At 42.4% G+C, this 22491-nt stretch overlaps 1 protein-coding gene across 9 annotated transcripts in view; it reads right to left on the bottom strand.

Annotated features, from left to right (window-relative positions):
- Nucleotides 1-352: 352 nt before the first annotated feature.
- LOC121286930 (extracellular sulfatase Sulf-2-like) overlaps nt 353-22491 on the bottom strand; it is a 369814-nt gene continuing 347675 nt past the window's right edge. For all 9 annotated transcript variants that reach the window (XM_041204225.1, XM_041204226.1, XM_041204227.1 and 6 more), the window contains 6 exons: nt 17392-17564; nt 16209-16351; nt 13740-13863; nt 7785-7818; nt 4478-4531; nt 353-987 (listed from right to left, as the gene is read on the bottom strand). In XM_041204225.1, the coding sequence (XP_041060159.1) occupies nt 957-987; nt 4478-4531; nt 7785-7818; nt 13740-13863; nt 16209-16351; nt 17392-17564 (559 nt within the window). In that variant the 3' untranslated portion in view covers nt 353-956. The remainder of the gene's footprint in view (nt 988-4477; nt 4532-7784; nt 7819-13739; nt 13864-16208; nt 16352-17391; nt 17565-22491) is intronic.

Below are 22491 nucleotides of genomic sequence, written 5' to 3'. Positions count from 1 at the left end.
GATTCTAAAATGTATTAACAATTAGGTGAATCAAGTGATGAAGGTTCAGTGATGGCTGTTTTTCTCACTTCCTTTCATGTAGCTGGGCATTCCAGTTTGTATTGGCTTAAATTCTAAACCACTCGAATCAACTTCATTGATGCACATAAAAGTAGTAAATATTTACAAGATATAATTCTATGCATTATACAGAAGCTGCTCTTTCTTAATCATATGTATCTCAAAGCTGTCTAGAAATAATAGTGGCGGAGGTTGGACAGATACGCGAGTCCTTGAAACAAAGCAAAATTCACAGGATGGGGCTGGTAATTGATAAAATGAATTCATTCATTAAAATATTATTTCACTTCCCTTTCATTTCAAACAAGGCTTTATTCTATAAGATCTTCACCAGTCAATTCATCCCTTCCAATTACATTCTTTTGCAGTTATTTCTCTCGCATTGATTCTGATTTCTGATCCAGTATTACAAATTTTCTTTCACCTCACTTTTTTATTTTCCAAACTCACTGGAAGTGGCTGAATCTTGCATGAGTTCTTTATCAACAAATTAAAACTTGCATTGGTAATGAAAATGTTCTGTAATCCAGGTGCTTCACTAAAAATGCACTTTGCTCCTCTGCTAGGATCAGTCAGTTCCTGTATTTCAAGAGGGCTGCATTCCAAAATGATGGCTTGTGAACAAAGTGAGGCATTGCTTTGAGTTACAGTAAGTCTAATAACCAGTGGAAGAGGCTCTCCACCCTCATTTACATAAGTGATCCTTATAGTTTACTTATCTATTAAAATTCCCCAACAGTGCAAACATTCTATCTACATCAGCCCCTTAGTTTATTCAGTCTTCAAGGCTAAAATTGAAATTCAGTCAATAATCTTACAGGTTTTCACCCTGTCTGTACAAAGCTTCAAGTTGTTGCCAGTTAATGCTGCTGAAGAAGTCAGTCTTTTCCAGAAGTCTAGCCTTCCCATCCTTCCCAAAGTTGTCCTCTGAAATAAAACATAAAACAGGCTCAAAAAGAAACAAATGGATTTCAAAACACTAATTGGCCTCAACAATTCTTTTCCACATTCAATTTAGAATTGGTGCTGATGGCATCTTGAGACAAAGTATACCACATAAGTCTGACTAAGGAAGGGGCTTTTTTTTAATGAATGAAGGAAAGATGGTTTCTGTTTGGACAGAATGATATCACTGCTTGCCTTACCCTGAGGAACATGAATGCACAATTCCATTTTAGAAAGGATGAACTAGCATGCCTCTTAATTCCTATTATGATTTTTGGTAGCCCATTTCTAATGTTCTGGTATTTCTATAGGGGGAGAAATCTAGCTTGTGGCCAAAAAAGGCACAAAATTGCCAGAGGGACTATTCTGTGTGCTAGTGCATGTTAGCCAGAAATTCTAAGAGAAATTTTGTTTTGTGCCTCACTTAAATGCTGCCGGCAAATTGCAATGGCAAAGCCTGCTGTTGGGTGGAAAGGGTTCAAAGGCTCGTCAATAGCCTGCTGGACTTTTGTTTGCTCAAAGTGAAAATTTTTCTTAACTGCCCCCATCACTTTTACTTTCACTTACACAAAACCTCTCTCTTCCAACACTACTTTCTTCCCTAGATTCATTTGAGATTGTGTCTGGAGATGGATTAGCAACAATTCAAAATCATTTAGGACTAAATTGGACCTGAAGATGAAAGTTGGCTCTACAGACACATGTGCTAGGTATCACTCCACAGGTGCAGCAATCTTGAGGCATCTTGTCCAAATATCCATTCTTTGGGTGAGAATCTTGGTTATGTCAGTGGACTATGCAATTGAGAGAGTAACTCTGCTCCTACTAGTCCCATAATCTTAAACACAAACTCAGCTGGTGGCTCCTCTTTGGCTAGGCCACAAGAATTGATGCCATAAGTGGAGTGCATGATCAAGCCTCTCCTACATACATCAACGGACACCAATTTGAATTTTAAGTGGGCTACCATCACATTCTGATGGGCACTTCTGATGCCTAGTGGGAACAGGATGGTAAGTCATTCACCACCACCTTTGGGACACTACGGTCCTGATTCTGCCATGTTGCAAGCTTCAAAATTTACCCCAGTGTTGAAGAACCCAGAAAAAGAAAACCTGTGCAAGTTCCAACACAATAAGGCAAGTAAACGAGTGAAAGCTTACCTGTTTTCCAGTGGCCTCCAGCAATCTCTTTAAGGACCATTGATTAGGCCACTGTAGACCCTGAGAAACTGAGTACAGCATGGTCTATCCAGATTTTGCCAAATTTGGTATTAGGTTCTTAACACAGTTCCTGATTGGCATAGTCCAAGAGCCTCTTGCCTGTTTCAGGCAGGCAACCTGGGTATTCGGAAGTTGCTGGCAAATAATTTGGCAGAGATCATGCTCATGCTTTTCCCCAAGAAATTGGGAATGATGGGGGATTAATCATCCTTCCACCATGCACCACAAGAGTTGTTACATATTAGAAATAAAAAAAACTCAAGACAATAGGAACAATGGAGGGGTATTAAATGCATAATATGAAACATGGTTAGGAAAGATTGCTACACCAATAGCATTTCAAATAAAAAACAAACTCACAAACTTTATAAATGCATGCAGTGTTTTAGCAGACTAATCCAGCAGAAGAGAAATAAAGAATGTTTTGAGTTCTGCTTCACTGAGAAATCAGTGCTGGTGAAAAGAAAGGTAAAAGATAGCTGTTAGGATTATGGAATCATAAAGTGAAACAGTTACCACACATTCCACAGTACAATGTAAATCAGTGTAGTCTTGTTTTGAAAAAAATGTCTAATTCATTAAAAGTCTTGCATGTTGTCACACACTTCCTGTTACACTTCAGTGCAAGGCAAGTTAAATAAAAATTCTCGGAGCCCTGGGCACCAAGGAAGTTTGGGGGCCCTCCACATATTGCATAAACTGCAATTTGCTACCTCTCCACCACTGACCACCCCCCCTCCCCGCCCCAGTGCCCAACCACCACACATTCCCATGATGTATTAAAACACAAGGGCATGGTGAAAGGAATGAAAAGATAGCCCCATAGAATGGTTACAACAGTAAAACAAATCATATCACAATATACTAAACTTAAAGGGAACTGATCTAACAGTTAGGTGCAGCTTTTTTGTATTATGGTAAGTTTACCAGGCCCTGTATTTTGCTGGGACCTCTTAGGTCTTTAGGTAAATTAACACTTGCTTTAGTAGAAAGCTTTCTCTAGAATGTTCACTAGTAACACTTAAGCATGGACAAAATTATTCTAAACAAGGCAAATTTAATCAGCAAATCTATTCGATCATGCCAAATTGGATCATTCCTAGCTGCGATTAACTTCCATTTTCGACATTCTTTGTCAACAATTACAGCAGGGCACATTAGGGTTGTTAACTCTGGTTGGACAGTTTCCTGGAGATTTCATCACATCACCTTCATTGCTAACTGGTTTGACCAATCAAACAACCTTCACTCCCACATCTCCGATATTGTTCATGACCAATAAATCAATTTGTTCACAGAAACTGAAAAAAATGCATTATCTTGGCCCCTTTATCATTTATCTGCAAGAAAATGTTCAAGATGAATCTTTAATTCATGGAGGCTACAGGACAAAGTTGGAAGTTTATATCCTCGCTCTCCAATAATACCAGTCCACACTTCTTCAATAATGCCAGATTCTACTTCCTTCTCATACTGTCAGACCCAATCTTTACAATCCATATAGGTCCTCAGATTCTTTCCTCCAATATTTTAGATCCTGCAAGTTAATTCTGCAAGCCAGTCCCGAGCTCCTAAACTCATCTCCCCTCATCCCTCCCAAAATGCTTTCTCCTCTTGGATGCACAAGGCTGGAACCCATTGCATTGGGATCTCAGCCAAAGTTCAGACATTTCTAGTGGACCCCTGTTGAACTTACAGTATCTGTGTGCTGGAACACCATGGGTTTCCAGGGCTTTGTACTGTCAGTTGGTTGGTGGTTCAACATTGTCTCGAGTGGTTCAATTGGTTTCTACTCCCTTCCTTGCTAGCTCTTTTATGTGCAGCAGTTTACGGCCCATTTATTAGTGATCAACTTTACTTTTTCCATGTATTGGTGGGTTTCCTACCTATTCAATTCTGAATATGTTGTTGTTTTACATAAATAATATTTGAGCAAAAGTTTTAAGTGTGATGCTTTCAACTGTAGCACTTTGAATTTGACAGATGCTAAGGCAAATCTAAGACCTATATTTAAAGAGATAAATATCAGTCATGTGTGAGTAACTGTTTCTTTGAATAGTCTGTCCAAGTACATACTTTATAGTACAACAAATCTATAAAGGATTTACTAATTTGAAATAAATTAGAGAAAGTGTAACATCAGTCCATGTTGAGGTCAGGCGTTGCATGCAAAAGAACAGTTAGCAAGCAATTTGCTGTAGCAGCAGAGTTGTAGACAAATCTATTGGAGCATTTCTCACACAACTCACAGGGACTTGGTGTTTGGTCTCTTCGTTTTGGGCCATTTCCGACGCTGATATTGCCTGGTGTTTAAGCAGCAAAGACAGAGAAAAGCTTAGCATCTCAAAATACAAACTCAAAAGGGAAACAGTCATGGAGGTGATGATGAATGTAACCTTCTTGGTGACATCATGGACCTCTGAGATACCAGTTCCCATTTAAGATCTGGTTGCAAATTCAACCCAGCCAGATGAATAATCAATTGAGAATAAACACCTTAAAAATAGAATGTTTTCAATGCTTACTGATATCAGCCTTTACCTAATATTTTATCATATCACATGATCCTACTTTGATAGTCCCATGCTTATGCAAAAAAGATGCTTGCAACTCTAGGATGGAGGGATAGTGGAAAACAAGTACTCTGGAACAATAATGCTTATTTTGAGCAATAAAATAGTCCAAAATACTTTGGGAGGGTGTAGAAGCATTGTTTATCAACGGGATAGATTAATTATTTAATACATTTTTGAAATGGACACAGCGAAGTATACACTCACTTGGAAACAGTGCAAAATTATTTATCAAACAAAATATGAATACATCCTCTTTCCTGTGAACACCGAAAAGCATAGCACCATCTGAAAACCTGTATTAATATTGAGAAACATGCATAATGTTGATAACAGTGGAAGGCCAATTGTGTATTTAAAAAAGCTATTTACAATTTGGATATCATTCCTCATCTTTAACTGTCCAACTTGAATTGGAATATCCAGTTTTGTGAATGAATTCCAATTCTGCTCTGTGAACTGTCATCCCTGAAGTTTGAAGCTGTGGGTCCCAAGATTTTCATTTACATTTAAGAGGAGCTGGGGGAAAAAAGCGGATCTGAAATATGTAATTTGTTTTTGTTTGCTTCTCAGAGGGGCTGTATTTTGCTTCATGAGTTAATTTCTCTATTTACAAGTTTATAACAAAATTAAAAATCTATTTATGAAGAACACACTCACAATTCTGTAATGCATGAAAAGCAGACATTTTCTCCTAAAATGTTAATCTTTTTAATTTCTTAAGTGTGAAAAGCACTTACTGGACCCCTAATTTGTATTTTGAAGCTACAATAGATTAAAGTCACTCAAAGAATAAATACTGGCATAAAACTGAGCATATTGAGTAAATCGAATATTCACGAGCTGCACAATGAAATGAACTGTCCCTGATTTTAAGGGTGTATAGTTTCTGTTTGCAGGCAGAGAGGTATAAGTAAAATTGTCTCATAGAATATTATTTTTGCACCTGTGCTTCCCTTTTCTTAAAAATTGGATGGCACTTGTTAACATCCGCAAGAAAATGTCTAGATTTATCTATGCAATAAGAACTGGGTTATCAAGAGTAAATATATGTTAAAGGATTCCAAATAAATTGGGTATCAAGCCAGAAGTTAATGAAGAGGGGAGGGAGGAGGTGTTTAAAGCTTGGCAAAGCACGGGTTGGATTATATGCTGAGGTGGGTTCCCCGCACCCCAGCGAAAATGTTGGGGTTAAGCGCGCCTCCAGTTGACCCTCTCTGTCCGCTTTAATTTTTTAATTTAAAGCCGACGAGACCTTAATTATTGAAGTGAGACCTCCGCTCCTCGTAGGCCTGCTGGCCAATTGGAGGCCGGCAGCTCTGCAACACTGATATCTGGTGGCCACTGCCAGTATGGCAGGACAGCTGGGAAGAACAACCATGAATGCTACAAAACCTAGCTAAGTCCGAGATCTCACCAGAATCAGGCCGGCAGGGTCCAGTAAGGTAATTGGAGACATGTTGGACATGGCAGGGGCGGACAAGGAGACTGTTCATGGAGAGGGTAAACTGTGGGGGGGGAGGGGTCTCTGATTTACACCGGGATTCCAGAAAGGAGACAGCCCCCTTTCAGTGACCAGTAACCCACAAGTCTCTCTCGTCGCCCATTAAATTGAAGTGGTGATGGGATAAGGCCCTTAAATGGGCATAAACTGCCCGTTTAAGGGTCTCAACGGGCCATGGGCAGGTGGCTCACCTGACTCTGACTTAGATGGTTACTTCAAACTGCTTTATTAACACAATATACAAGATGGGCTACAGAGTAGGTATTTCTCTCATGAGTACAGACTGTTGCATCTGCTCTGCAGAGTCTCTGGCACTTGAGTGCTGATGTCACCGTTATATCATGATATACATCACTAACTCATTAGCATAGCTATTCTATTAACCTATTATACTACACTCAGGTTCTCTACCCCAATATTTTGGACCCTCCAAGCTACCCACCAAAACACACACCATGCCCCCAAGCTCCCCGCCACTCGACTTTGAAATTCTGGACCTCATCCCAGTGCTCTTGTGCTCATCTCTCCTCATTCCTCCCAGAAGGTTTCCTCCTCATGGCAGCACAAGGCTGGAACCCATTGCATCGGGATCTCAGCCTAAGTTCAAGCATTCCTAGTGGTCATCTCCTGAACTTACAGCTGGAACACGATGGGTTTCCAGGGTTGTGTACAAGGCCACAGGGAGGCAGGATTGGAAGCCTCGGGCAGGGGCTTGGGAGTGGAATCAGAGGCCTGGATGAGGGTAAATCAGAGACCGGGCAGTTTTGGGCGAAACCAGAGGCTTGGGTAGATTAGAGGTCTGGGTGCGTGGGGAGGTCGGAGGGTTGTTGGGGAGATTAGTAATCTGGGGGTGTGGGGAGATTGAGGGCTTGGGGGGAGTGCATTCAAAGATTTCTGGGGTTGCGGGGGGGGGAAATCAGTGGCCTAGGGAGATGGTCAGAGGCCTTGGTGGGGAGCGGGGGGAATAATCAAAGGCCTTGGTTAGGAGGTCAGGGGCAGATTGGATAGATTAGTGTCCAACTATGGGAATTGACAAGATAGACAAGATAGATAAGATAGATAAAACAGAAAGGCATTTACCCCCTGATCCAGCAGTCCCTCGCCTCAATTTAGTTTGCAGGTTTCCCGGGGTTTTAGAAACCTGATTGGTCGGGGTTAAATTTCAAATATATATGAATAAAAATAAGGCAGCAACCTCACTGCAACATTTAAAGTGGAAACCCACATCCTGGGAACGGATTGGTTTCCCACTCCCTATCCTGTCTCAATCAAAACGAGAAATTGGAGGGGATTGAGGTGGGATTCAAATTTCGAACACTTTAGTCCCCAAGACCCAACCCGAAACTGACCATTTTTGGGGGTTAAAACTCCCCCCAGATATAATATTTTTGATTGACAATAGGCAGAAATATTCCTCAGTAAAAATAAAGTTCTATTAGATGAAAAGAAGCAAGAATCCATTATATTAAACAAAGTTACCTGTACTGATTGAAGTTTTCTTCATCTTTTCCTCCTATACAAGGAAACAGCAATTTTGAGAATTAAGAGATTACCTCAGAGATTGAGATTAAGAGATCACCAACCATACTTAAATTTAAAGAATGACATTTTGATTCATACAGAATAGATACAAAAGCCCAAATTTTCACCATGGCTGAGAACCCACAAGGCAACTGCTTGAAAACCAATAAGACCCACCCCCGAACACAGCAATTCCCATTTTCATTGGGGCAGGATGCGTTTCGCACATGTGTGTTTTATGGAGGCAGCTGGTCATTTAAAATCAGCAGCTGCCTCCATTCTAATTGCACTTTGGTAGCTAGGACTGTCGATCCCGAGGTGTGCAAAGTAGACCTGGTAAGAGCATGTCTGAACTTGGAGTATTTCTTAGGATGGCACAGATACCTTTGGAGAGGTGCAGGTACCCCTATGGAATTTGCTTTAAAATTTCATTCACTGCACAGAATTGGCACAAAACAAATCTCAACTGCCTTCCCTTAATCCAAGGGAGTAGGAGGGTGGGGCTTCTGTTCTCACAGGGTAATTATTTTTGCCCCTACTGACTTGTACATCCAGATGCAAGGAAGAACTTTGTGCTGGAGAATGGCCCACAGTGCTTTGTGTGAAGGAACAAAGAAGATGGGCCTGGCACCCTTGCACATAGAGGCTATAGAAGCCAGTCACCATGAGCAACCGGAGGCCAGAGGGAGGGCAGAAGATCATGGGGAAGAGGCTGCTGCATGCGCACTAGGAAGGAGGAGGCAAGAAAACCAGGTCCTACCCTGTGGGAAGGGCATACAGGCCTAGGACATCATACCTCAATATGACGGAGAACTAATGCCGAAGGCGGCTGAAGTTAAGCTTTGAGGTGGTGACAGACATGTCACATGGTCCAGCAGCAACTCAAGCCACAATCTATTGACCCCATGCCCTACCAGTGGCTGTGAAACTAACCGCCAGTCTAAACTTTTATGCCTCAGGATCTTTCCAGGGATCATCAGGAGACATGTTTGGTGTATCCCAGTCAGCAGCACAGAGCTGCATTAAGACTGTAACTCAGACCAATTTGCTCATGTGGGGGATCCCACATGAATTTCCCTATAGATTTGGCATCTCAGACCCAGAGAATCATTTCTTTTGCCCAATTAGCAGGCTTCTCTCAGATGCAGGGTATTATTGATTGCGCCCATGTTGCTAAAAAGCCCCAGCTCAACATGCGGACATCTTTATCAACTGGAAGTCCTTCCACTCAGTGTACAGGTGGTTTGTAACCACAAGGTCTTCCTTCGTGTGTGTGCAAGGTTCCCTGGCAGCTTCCATAACTCCTTCATACTAAGGAGTTCCCAATTCCTTCAGCTAATTCAACCGCCAACGCAGATCTGTGGTTGATTTTGAAAGGATAAGGGCTATCCCTTAAGAACTTGGATAAAGACCCCTATTAGGAGCCCACAAATGGAGACAAAGCATACAGAAGCTATATTGTCACCAGGAGTACCATCGAGCAGGCAACTGTCATTTTAAAGATGTACCCCTGTCCGTTCTGACAATTCAGAACCTGATGAAAATGAGGCGGCCATCCATGGCACAGCAGCTGGGAGGCAGGAGTATGTAGCCAGGACTGACTTGGTGCAAGAGGGGATCATCACCAGATGAGTCCTTGTGCAAAATAGATTCTCGGCTCCAAAATTACTCAAGGGATGCCCATCACCCACAAGGGAGACAATAAACATCAATGAGTTTGACTCAGTCACATTCATATGGTTGAAACCCTCGTCATCATAACAATGGGCATCTCATGCATCCGAAAGCTCACAGCTATGCAATAAGAACTTGCACACCATCCATTCTGGCCAATGGTCCCGTTTCTGATGTGGGGGCTACACACAACATTCATAGCTTCCATATATCTCTGCTTGCTGAGCAAAGCACACCCTGTGACACCTGGAATGCAAACGCAGCCAAAGTAATGGGCACAGCAGACGGCCAATATTCCTGCATGACACATGGCCTCTTGAGCTGCAATGCCTACATTTGAGCCAATGTGTAACATTGCGGTGATGATGAATGTCTTGCACACAGCATTCTTGCTTGAGGTGCACCTGCTGCCCAACATCTGTTCATGTAGTCTATTTATGGAACCTCCCTTAAAGTCAAGCTTGGATGGACAATGAAAGATGCAAGGAGCATCTCAGTGCATGAGCTTTTGAATACTGGAATCTATGTGATGCAGCAGGGAAGGAAGCAGACCCCCCAAAGCTTCACAAATCAGACAACAACCTTGATCCTCTTGACGACATGCCAAGATGGACCTCAGCATGGAGCCCTCATTATTACTGATAAAACCATCTCCATAACGTTACCATTTTTTGAGCTCTCTAATGTACAAGCACACAGTGTAAGTAAATATCTTAAAGAAGTGCTCAAATGTGCTGCATACAATGTGAAAAGTGTAACCACAGTGAACCCATTAGTGCTCTAGGCAAGACAGTGGCCTGAGCTCACACACTTCTGCAATGTGTCCCTGTGTTGCCTAAGAGGAGGTGGAGGCAGACTGCTCACTTCTCGATCTACACAGCCATGAGGAATGTGATGGCCTGACTCATCATGCAGGCACCTGGAGTCCTCCTTCAGACTGTGGCCTTTGCATCTCTGCATGGGCAGCAGTGATCACTAGCATAAGTGCAGCAGGCAAGGGCTCTGGCAGAGAGGTTTGTGAGGTGGAGGAAGCTGAGGGTGCTGAGGAGTTCTCGGTAGCCTCACCCTCCTCAGTGACCTGCACAGCCCTGGGTCGGCCTTCGGGTGGGGTTGATGGGGCTGGCTGCTGGTGCGCAGCAGTACACCATTCCAGCAACCTCTGTGCCAACAGTGTGACTGTCCTGTTAGGAGTACGCAGCTCCTCATGTATTCCATGGATGTCAGTGCTCATACTTTGACCGGACTGCTCTAGGCTACTGAGGGAGGCTTGCACCCTTTCCTGGCTGAGACACTGTTCTTGCATCCACTCCGAGTGCTGCTGTATATGTCTCTCCATGAGATTGGCCAATCTGTCATGGCTGCAGCTCATGCGGCTGAACCCCTGGGACAACGTGGAGCTCATGACGGTGATGGACTCTTCCATTCACAGTCTAAGAGCTCCCTCTGCCTCAGGGAACTCCGCCAAACTTCCACACATCTGCTGTTTATTATCGAAATACTGTGGCCCAAAAGGTGACTCCTGTGGCTCCTTATTCTTTCCCAATGGAGCATCATTGTGACTTTCCTCCCTGCTGTTCACAGATGTCTCTGACTCTGACACCGCCTCCTGCATTCTGGTGCAGTGACTTTCACCCTGTGCCACTAAGTCTATATGCACGCTAAATCCCTCCAACGTGCGGGTATTTGAATTGGCGGAGTATGGGCTACCATGATGTGATGCTGCCCCTTCAGATATCTCTTCCTCCTCTTGATGTTCAAGGGATGATCTGGCCTGAGATGGGGGTGAGGGAGCAGAGCTGGGACCTGTGTGGGACACATCAGGAGTTATTTAGGTATAGCCCTTCTCATTGTGAAAACACGCCCTGATATATGCCACTGCTGTTAACCATGCTCTTGCTGTCTTTCTGATGTAATCCCATCCTTGCACTCCCTCTCATGCCAACGTCCCCTTGTGCTCAGTAAAGTGGCCATCTTTGTGGCGTTCTTCATCCTTTTTGACTGCAACAACATAAATTTATGTTAGCCTGATAAATTGTGCCTGGATGGGTATTGCTCTTCACTGTGCCCATACATTACAGTGCTCATTCACTGTGTTCTGTGTGCACCTACATGAGCTGCTTACACAAGCCTCAATGCTGAAGCAGAGGTATGTGCCAGCTCTCATACCTTAGTTGCAGCATGTAAATATGACCCATTCCCTGGAGCTCTGTGTGGATGAGTCAAACTACTCATTTTGCTGGAACACAGCAGGTTATTAAACCTTTTCTTGCACTGAATCCATGAGCATTGATGGTCTCCTGCTGCACTCACCACAGCCACTAACTGAATAGATGCCATTTTGATTGCTGTAGGGACATTAGGGTGGTCGGCAGAATAGTGGGCTGGTCCCCTCTTTGTGGTGTTATTATAATGATATAATACCTGGGCTTACTTACTGTATGAGACAGGAGGCGCCAATCACTCATAAGAGATCGAGTAAACACATTGTGGGCTCATTTATTAAGGCTAGGCACATGAGAACAGATATACATGGGTATAAAACTTAAAGGCAGCAGAGCTGTGTTTGTGTGTGCTCTGCTCAAAGCAAAAGTGAAACTAAGACTGGATCACATGATACATTTCCCTTCCGGTGATCTCATATTGACGTCTCTTAAAGGCATTTTACAACACCCTTCTGGACCTCTTCCACCAAAACTTGAAGGTACTGGTCAGAAAGCATGGGGCAGCTGGGCCCATCCCTTCCCTTCCCATGTCTCGCTGTGTGACATTCATTACATAAAAATGTAAGGCAAAAAGGGACATGAGCCATTCAGGTTACAATGTTGTCATTCACTTTTGTGTGCTTCCATGCACTAATCATTTTCACCATATTGTCAATGATTGCTGGTAAGGTTTGGTAGAGAAAATGACTCTGCACAAATGCTGATTGCCATGTATGTTGTGGCTGTGACCCCAATTGGCATGCTGTGCTCTGTGACCACTGACAGCCATATTGATTTCCTCCCCCTTTGTCACTGTTATGCTTTGATAGAGTGCAGATGTGAAGGACCTGATCAAGGGTCAACAGTGTGGGTGCAGCCTGATAGATGGGTGGCAAGAGGTCAAGTAAGATGGGATAATGAGCATGACTGGTTCATCATTTATCCACCCAATGAGTCTTGGCAGCTAACTGCATGACTGCATTATATCTGTACCAGGTAGTGGTAGCAAGATGATGCCTTCTCCATGGCTGTGTCTTGAGAATCCACTCCATGCTTTCAATGTTTCAGTATATACTTTGATTAGGCAGCAACAATGACAATTCTCCCATGGTGAAAACCTATGATGGGCCATATATTCCAGGGTCAGCTAACAGTTGGACAACATTTACAACTTGGACACTCACCTGACAAGGCAATAACATCTCTTCTGAGGCACAGAAGCTTCACCATTGACAACCTACCTCTCAAAGGGGCCTTTCAGAAGGCTCACATTTTGTATGCGCCCAAGTCACCCAACCTGCGTCTGGCACACTTCATACCACTCTCTACTTCTGGGATCGCTCACCCCAACTCCTATTCTAGCCCGCTTCCACCCCCCACTCCCAGACCGAAAATTGGAAGTTCAGACAGACATTTTTAAAGGTCTGGCTCACAGAATGAGGACTTCTGCTGTCTTTACACATCCGACTGAGCGGCAAATGTCTGGGCCAAAGTAAACCATACAAGAAAACAGAGTTGGCAATAATTAGTATGAGCTTTGAAGTATTGGTTTTCTCACATATTTTCAGCTTCCAGGTCCAAAAAGAATGATCTGTTGCTCCAAACACTTAGCTAGTTCACTGAAGGAGTGCTGAGATTTATAACAAATTATTTAGCCCTTTGGCTGGTTTAGTCCCTGTGGAAGTTAATATTGATGGGATATGGGAAATGAACTCCAAGTTAATTATTCTGTCAGTGTCAACCATAAATTTTAACAAGGGCATTAACTTCTGAATCACTTGTATTACCAAGTTAACAGCTCCCTAATGTAAATACCATAATTAATTTGCACTCAACTACAATATTTTAACTGAACTATTAACCAGCCTTTCATTTTCTATAGTGTGATCCATAAATTACAAACTTAAAGATCCTTAATAATTAATGCTCATCTTTTCAGAAGTAAAATAATTAATTTTAAGTGTAAAAGTTACAAGATATGGTAGCCAACAATGCATGCACAATATAATATAATGGGAATATTGATAAGTGTCTGTACCTGTGTTCATATTCCTGGTCCGTGGGTTACACTGTTTAAAACCACTGCAAGTTCGTAATTCCATAAGCTGTACATGTAACTGGTTCAAAACATCTCGATCTAATGTGTTCACTGCATTCATTAGCTACAAATGGAAAATATGAACTTTGATTAAAGGGAATTGCAATTATTTATGCATTAAAATAATTTGATTTGGACTGCACTACCAGGGTTGACACATCAGGATCCTATTAACCACTGGAAAACACATGCAGTCCACATTGGTAAAGGCTCATTCCTCTGGTTTCAAAAATTACAATTGTGATAGCCACAGTTCAGTTCAGTGCCAGTATAATTTTTCAAGAAGCAGTTTTGGAGACTTTACAGACATTGTGAAACAGGCCTCATATTATTAAGTATATAATGTGAATCAGATCGCATAACCAATTTAATTAGTTTGGAGGATGTCTACCCACAGCATCAGCCTTATCCATAAAATCTGCCCCTGTCATATTACACGGATGGGCCAGTTCAGAGGCTTAAAGCAAGTTTGTTATTGTTTTGCTCACATTTTCAAAGCTGCTTTATTTTCCAGGCAGCATTTATTAAGTTTGTGCAGTGATAACTTTGGAAAGATTCTTTGAGTCTAAACTTCTGCCTTTTAGCAGAATCTGTTTTCCTGCCATTTAAAGCAGCAAAGTAGATGAAGCAATACGAACAGTGCGTAGGAAAGTTGCGAGGATTGGAAAAGGGGTGGGGGGATCCAAAAGTCGGAGGGAATCTGTCAATCAGGACTACCTTACCTCCACAGCATGCACATGCATGCATAATGTTACCATTGTGTTCCCCACCCAAGAGCCAAGCCTGCTGAAAATGTTGGCATCCAGTTGGGGTTTGGTTTTGGGAGGGGTAGCGGGGATGGGGTTGGTGGAGAGTGTGAGCAGAGGCCAATATGAAGGTGGAGGTCAGGGGGTCAGAGGGAGAGAATCGGAAGCCTCAGGATGAGGTGGGTGGTCATTGGAAACCTTGACGGGAGGTCAGGGACATGGGGCCTGCTTGACATCATAGCCACAGTCCAAGTAGGCTGCACAAGAATAGTCCCTCATATGTCTGTAATTTAACTAAGTCCTACCATCTGTGTTCTTAGCAAACAAATTCTAAGTCTGCAATCCAACAGCTGTAACTAAGCATCCATTTCTAAAGTCTCAGTGATTGCAGTCACAGTGCTTGTAACTGAACGCTATTTTGTGCTTGGTCCCTCTGCTTTGGGATCCCCCTGCAGGGATCTGTAAAGCTGCCACTCACTTCATGGCTCTTTGTATCTAAGCAGACATGGCAACAAGTTGTATGAAACACAGTGTCTGCATCCAGCACGAGTCAGAACATTACAAAGTATTTATAGCACTGAAACAAGCTTGCCCAAGTCCATTCCAGTATTTATGCTCCACATTAGCTTCCGTCCACCCCTCTTCATCTCACCCCATCAACATACACTTCTATTGCTTTCTTCCTCAAGTGCTTACTTAACTTCCCCGTGAATGTATCCATTTGTCTCAACTACTCCTTATGGTGGTGTGTTCCACATTCTAACCATTCTCAGGGTAAAAAAAAAGTTTTTCCTGAACTCCCTAGATTTATTATTGATTATCATGTATTTAAGACCTCTAGCTTTTGCTCTAGTCTCGTTTGCAAGTGGTAACACCTTCTCTACATCTAACCGATCAAACCATTTCATAATCTTGAAGCTTTCTATCAGGCCACTCTCTTTTCTGGAGAAAATAGCCCCAGCATGCTAAATTTTTCCTAATAGGTATAGCTTCTCAGATAACCTCCGTTGTCATTCTGGTAAAACTTTTTTGGACCTTCTCCAGTATATCTATATCTTTTTTATAATATAGAGACCAGAACTTTTCACAATACACCACGTGTCATCTAACCAAGGCTCTAGTACTAACTCCCCAGAGCAGGCAAGAAGTAACTTTAAGGAAGGGGCACCAGATGATATTCATAATTGAGGAGGAGCAGGTGGAGGGAACAAGAAGCCCCAAGCAAGGGATTGATATTCAACTTTGCCTGTCTTCAGATGCAAGTTGATAGACAAGCACAGGGTGTTAGGTTCAACCTGAGCATCATCATGAGCAACCTGCAGAAGTTAGAGAATGAGCAGCAGACCACTTTGAGCATCATTGTGTACTGTTGGAGGGATTTGCTGAAATGCAGGGAACCATTAATCTAGTGTCACGTCATGAAACAATAATGAAAACAATTTCCAGTTTCCCTATCAGATTGAGCATATAGCAATTTCAGGTGTGCAATGGAACTAATACGTATAAACAGTTAGCACAGATTTTTTGCATTTGTGAAAATCCTAAAATTAAGCACAAGTACTGGGAGATGACTTGCTCTGTTTTCATTCAATGCCATAACGATTACAGCCAAAGTTATTGCAACATTTCAGATTCCTTCCATTGAGCTGATGATTCATTTTACCTGGTAAGGGTCTGTGTTAAGGTCAAAGTACTCCAGGAAACCAGTGGCAAACTCACAGAACAGGAAGTTGTGGGTCTCATTGTAGGTCCTCAAACACCAGTAAGTGTTGTTATTTGCACTGGTGCAAGCACAGAATGGTCCCACTAAAACAGGAAATAAGTTTGATAAAGAAATAATATGTCAGCTTCCAGATATGTGATGATAGCACCCACCTCCATCTATTAATTATTTCGATTGAACCTACAATCGCCTCTGTATTTCAGACTGATATCCAACATCAGCTTGTGAAAGAACCCATATTTCCTGAAATTGAAGATCCAAGTCATTTTATTCAGCTCCTGCCAAAACCTTTGCTCCTGTCACTTCATTTAAACTGGATTTAATGATGGGTAACTTCGCTCTTCTGTCTTGAACCAGAGCTGAGCTTCAAACGTCACATTCTTCCCATCAACAAAATTGTTTCCTTCCAGCTCCACAACATCACCCATTTGCCTCTACTGCCTTTGAAGCACCTATCCATTAGACTTCATCAATTCTCTCCTTGTTGGCTCCCCAAGCTGCATCCTGCACAAAGCGCAATTCGATTAAAACTCCACTTTCTGCAATGTTACTTGCCACTTGTCAGCCCAAGCCTGGATATTGTTCAGGTCCTGCTGCATTTGGACATGGACTGCTTCACCATGACAGCTATTTTAAGTTCTGCACTAACAAATTCCCTAATAACTCATCCTATTCTATCGCCATAACCTCCTCAACCTTATATCTTCCTCTGTGTCTTCAAGTTCTGCAACTTTGGCCTTAAGTGCACCTATTCTTACTCTAATCCATCCTCTGTGACAGGGCCATCACTCACCTCAGCATGACTCTATGGAACATCTCCAAACCTTCCATCTTGCTATCCCTCTCCCCACCTTTAGAAGCCTTCTCAAAACTTATTTATTTGAGTATGATTTTAGTCCACTCTCCTTATGTTTTCACTATACCTCAGCATCAGTTTACTCCCATGTGAAACCCCTTCGGTCACTTTCTCTGTTAACAGTGCAATAAATGCAAATTATTCTTGTTCTCTTATAGGTTTCCTATTGAAACTGTTTTATACAGTCAGATTTAAGGAGACCTGATCATATCCAGCTCAGTTTAGATTGCAATGGGCTGACCTCTACTTTCTGCCCTGTGATCTTACGTGTCCAAAACGGTGGTGTCTGCCAGTGCTGGTTGTCATGTGTAAAACAGGTGAGACCGGGCATACTGCATGTATCATTGTTTCTCAGCCTCTTCAGCATTTTACGCAACTTCTTCCTTTTTCTCTCATCCTTAAACATCCAGACATTTTCATTTTTATCCTGGTTTCCTTTCCTACAGTTAAGAGCAGAAGAGGGAACAAAAAGATAAGATACTTCAAACACTTTCATTAGACACGTGCTTTTCGAATTGGGGGATACATTTGGTGGCCAGAGATAATTTTACGTAGTCTTTTAATTTTTGAACTCATTAACCATAGCGTTAATACTTTTGGATATTCATAAGGTATAAAAAGTTAAATTACTATGCAGTTAACATGAAAGTTAACTTAAAATATCTTCTACCAGTGTGTAATAGCAAGCAGATAGCATGAGGTGGGGTGAGGCCTTTGAGGGACAAAGAGGGTGATATATGCTCAGAGGGGCAGGGCAAGGCCAGAATACTTAATGGGCAGGATCTTTAGGTCGGTGTGCGTGGGGGCAGGGCCACTCGCCAACGCATAAAATGACATGGGATGATGTCGAGCAGAACTCCTGTCATCACCGTGCGTCATCTCCATTTTCAGGTCGGCGGGGGCGTAGCCAAATCAGCTGTGTGCCCGCTGACCTGTCAATGGCCTATTGAGGCCATTTAAAAAGTCATTAACCTAACTAATGGACCTGCCCGTCCAATCTTAGGGTTGGACGGGCAGGCCGGGAACCCTGGCGGGCTTCAGAAAAAGCATGAAACCTCATCCATGGGCAGGATGAGGTTTCATGAGGGTTTTTAAATATTTAGTAAAGGTTTGAGTTTAAGTGATGGCCATGTCCCAACTCATGTGACAGTGTCACATGAGGGGACATGTCAGGGAAAATTTTTAAACATTTATGGTAAAAGTCTTAATTCTGAGCCGACCTCCCTGAGGCACCACTTAGCCTCAGGGAGATGAGTGCACTCTATTGCGCATATGCGTACTCCTGGCTGAGTGAACCCCTCTGCCCCCCGCCCACACAGGGAGCGCATACCCAACGACCCTGCCCATTAAGTATTCGGGCCTTAACTGGCCCGCCCACGTAAAATGGCAGTACGCCCCCAATCAGGGGCGCCGTTCAGAGGCGCGCCTGCCTGCACCCGCTCCTGCACTTTCCCCCCAATGGGGGAAAGATTCTTTCCAATAAGTATTTTGTACTGTGTTTACTAAGGAAGAGGATGCTGATAAAATATTAGTAGAAGCGGGAATGGTCAACGTAAAGCATGGGGTGAAAATTGATAAGCAGGATATCCTGGAATGGCTGGCTATGCTTAGAGTCGACAAGTCGGCTGGCCTGGATGGCTTGCATCCCAGGTTACTAAAGGATGTGGGAGCAGAGATAGCAGAATGGCTCGACATAATCTTCCAATTTTCCCTGGGTGCGGGGGGAAGTGCCAGAAGATTGGAAAATTGCAAATGTGACACCCTTGTTCAAAAAAGGTTGTAGGACATTCCTAGTAACTGTAGACCAGTCAGTTTAGGATTACTAGTGGGTAAGAAACAATAACCTGGGGAAAAAGGAACAGACATTTGGAGAGGTTTCAGTTAAATAAGGAGGGCTGGTACAGCTTTGTAAAATGCAGGTCATGTTTGACTAATCTAATTTTTTTTTGATAAACAGAGGAGGCTGATGAAGGGAGTGCAGTGAACATTATCTAAATGGTTTTTAAGAAAATATTTGATAAAATACCACATAAAAGGCTAGTTAACAAAATTGAGGCTCATGAATTGGAGGGTCAGTATCAGCTTGGATAAAAACAGGCTTAAAGACTTAAACAGTGAGTCACAGTAGATGGTGTTTTTCAGAACAGAGGATGATACAATGGTGTTCCCCAAGAATCAATGCTAGGACCACTGTTTTCTAAATTTGCTGATGGCAACCAAACTTGGAGGTGTGACAAACAATCAACAACAACAGGACAGGTTAGCAGAATGGGCAGATGAGTGGCAGATGGAATTTAATGCAAGAGGTATGAAATTGATGTATTTTGGCAGAATGGATTGAGAGAGGCACTATGTGCTTAATGGCACAGTTAGAAAGTATGTGTAGGCATGGAGGTGTTCTGAGATGTGTCCTTCCATCTTGGACTCTAGATGAGGGACTTGGTTCTTAGAAAGATTGTAGACATACTCTGATAATGTTTATTTATTAGTACTACATCTAAACAGGTTACAGAGTAGCACATTACTCCTAGGCATGATTTCAACCTTTCTCTCTCAAAAGAGAGAGAATCTAACCCAATACTGACTGATGTCAGTGGACCATCATCATCTACATCATATATTAACATATCCCATCTGTTAACCCTTTACACTACAAGGGAGACCGGGGGGTTTCATGTGCATAGATCTTTGAATGTGGCAGAACATGTTGAGAGAGCAGTTTGCAAAGCATATGGATCTTGGGCTTCATAAATATGGGGCACAAAAACAAGGAAATTATGCTGAACATTTATAAAGCTCCGGTTAGGCCACAACTAGAGTATTGTGTCTAGTTCTGAGCACCACATTTTAGGAGTCCTTGAGAGGGTGCAGAGGAAATTTGCTAGAATGATTCCTGCAACGTGCAAATTTAGCCACAAGGTTAGGTTGGAGGAGCTGGATTTGATCTCCTTGGAGTAAAGGAGCTTGAGGGGAGATCTGAGAGAGGTATACAAGATCATGACAGATGAGGTAGACAATAAAAAAGCTGTTCCCATTAGCTGCTGGTACAATGACAAGGGGACAGAGGTTTAAGGCTTTGGAGAAGAGATGCAGAGGGATGTGAGGAAGAACTTTTTTGCACGGCAAATGATAACAACCTCAAACCCACTGCTTATAAGGGTGGTGGAAGCGGAGACGATGAATGATTTTTAAAAATTGAATAGACGTTTGACGGAAGTAAACTTGCAGGGCTACAGGGATAGAGTGGGGGAATGGATTGGCTGGATTGCTCTGCAGAGAGCCAGAATGGACTGAGTGGGTCAAATGGCCGCCTTCTGTTTTGTAATGATTCTATTATAATCTGAGCATCTAGAACTTCAATTGTTTAAATACATAGAAATCAATTGTAATGTAATCACCCCAGATAGCATAATAAAGGTTTATTGATGTTTGGATGAGGTTGACTATTTTGCTTTGTTTCAATATTTTGCATAAAATTCTCTGAAAATGTTCTGAAGATATCAGCGTTAATTTTTCTGGTTTTATTTACAACCCAGATGATCTCACAAGTGAATTATTGGAAATCTAAAATTGATTTAAATAATACTGCCATCAAGCCAAATGTTTATGGCTTTTTTTGTTTTGTTTTCTATTCCTGGAAAACAGCTGGTGGAACCAGCATTGAGGTTTGGCAGGCTTGTGAATTTATTTTTAATGGCATAATTGTGTCATTCTAGAAATTAATCATAATAATAATCATTATAATTATATAATTATATATAATCTTTTTGGATTTAATGTTGTTGAATGGATTGTTTTACAGGAAATTTCAGACATATTGAGATAGATTTTTCACTTGCACTGGCATAAAACTGATGTTACACAACGACCGCCAATTTTAAAAGCCGCCCCATTTCTACTTCTGTGGAAATCAGTGGAAATTAAAAGTAGGTGGTTTCTACAATCAACAGCCAATCCTCAACAGCAGATTTATACCAAGGAGGCAGATTGTAAAGCAACTCCATTGACAGGTGGAAATTAGTCACTTTATTTACAAACACAAATTTCATCCTCCATGACAGTGCAGTTTTAAACATTATTCAGCTTCACTGGACAATGTATTGTGCAAACAGCTCATCAACACATCCTATTAAAACCTTCTATCAAATGTCACCACATCTTGCCTGCAAGTCCTCCTCTCTTACAGTCATCAACGTACCAGAAAAAAAGGGGTGAGGTTTTGGATCTGAGGAGGATTGGAACATAACCCACAAAAAAAAAGAAAGGCATAGTCAAGATCCATGTGGGTATCCATTGCAACACCTTTTATTTAGAGGAAATGATTGGAAGTCGAGGAGAAGTTGTTCCATGTGAGGCCAAGTTCAGTCAAGCAGAGGAGATGGAGGATGGTGGATGGAGATTTTTTGTTGGGCCTCCGTTAAAGAAGCAGAGATACCTTAGAATGTACTGGCAGAGGATGGAGGTGAGAAGAGGTTACATGCCCATGGTGGAGAAGAGAAAGTTAGCGCTAGGGAAATGGAACCTGTTAAAGTGACGAAGGGCTGGGACGTAGGTGGGAAGAGATAAGGGGAGAACAAGTGGAGTCAAGAACGGAAGAAATCAGTTCAGTAGGAAAGGATGAGACTGAAACAATGGGTCTTTGTCTACCAGGCAGTCCTGTTTGTGAAACATGAGAAGAAGGTAGATGTAGTTGCTTGGGGTTGGGTGGCTGTAAGGTTGGAGGCCAAGGAGGGAAGATCTCCAGAGGACATGAGGTCACTGACAGACCTGGAGACAATGGTTTGGGATGTTCAGTGGCAGGGTCATGATCCAATGGTAGGAGGAAATGTTGGAGAATTGACGTTCGGCCTCTGCAAGGTATAGGTCATTATGCCAGACAATAACAGCACCACTCTTGTCAGCAGGTTTGAGGACAATGACACCAAAGAAAACAGAGAGCAGCAAAATCAGCAGGAGACAGATAAAAGTGATTGAGAGGGGCAGAGAAATTGAGATGGCCAATGTCATGACTGCAATTCTCAATGAAAAGATCAAGAAAGAGTGAGAGATCACAGGGAGGGGTCCAGGTTGGGGGGTAATACTGAGGATGAGCATAAGGGTCTGCCCTCTCACTAGCCTTCTTCATATAAAAATTATAACAGGCGAATGTTTTAATTAACAATTTTACACTTACATACAAACATACATACAAACATACGATTTAGGAGCAGGGGTAGGCCAACTGGGCCTTCAAGCCTGCCTCTGCCATTCAATAAGATCTGATTGTAACATCCCCCATACCCCCAATAATCTCTCACCCTCTTGTTAATCAAGAACCTATCCAGTACTGCCTTAAAAATATTCAAAGAATCTGCTTCCACTGCCTTT

The sequence above is a fragment of the Carcharodon carcharias genome, chromosome 14 (genome assembly GCF_017639515.1).
Source record: "Carcharodon carcharias isolate sCarCar2 chromosome 14, sCarCar2.pri, whole genome shotgun sequence".
NCBI lineage: Eukaryota > Metazoa > Chordata > Chondrichthyes > Lamniformes > Lamnidae > Carcharodon > Carcharodon carcharias.
The sequence above is the reverse complement of the archived record's forward strand: the minus strand, read 5'-3'. Positions and strand labels throughout refer to the sequence as shown.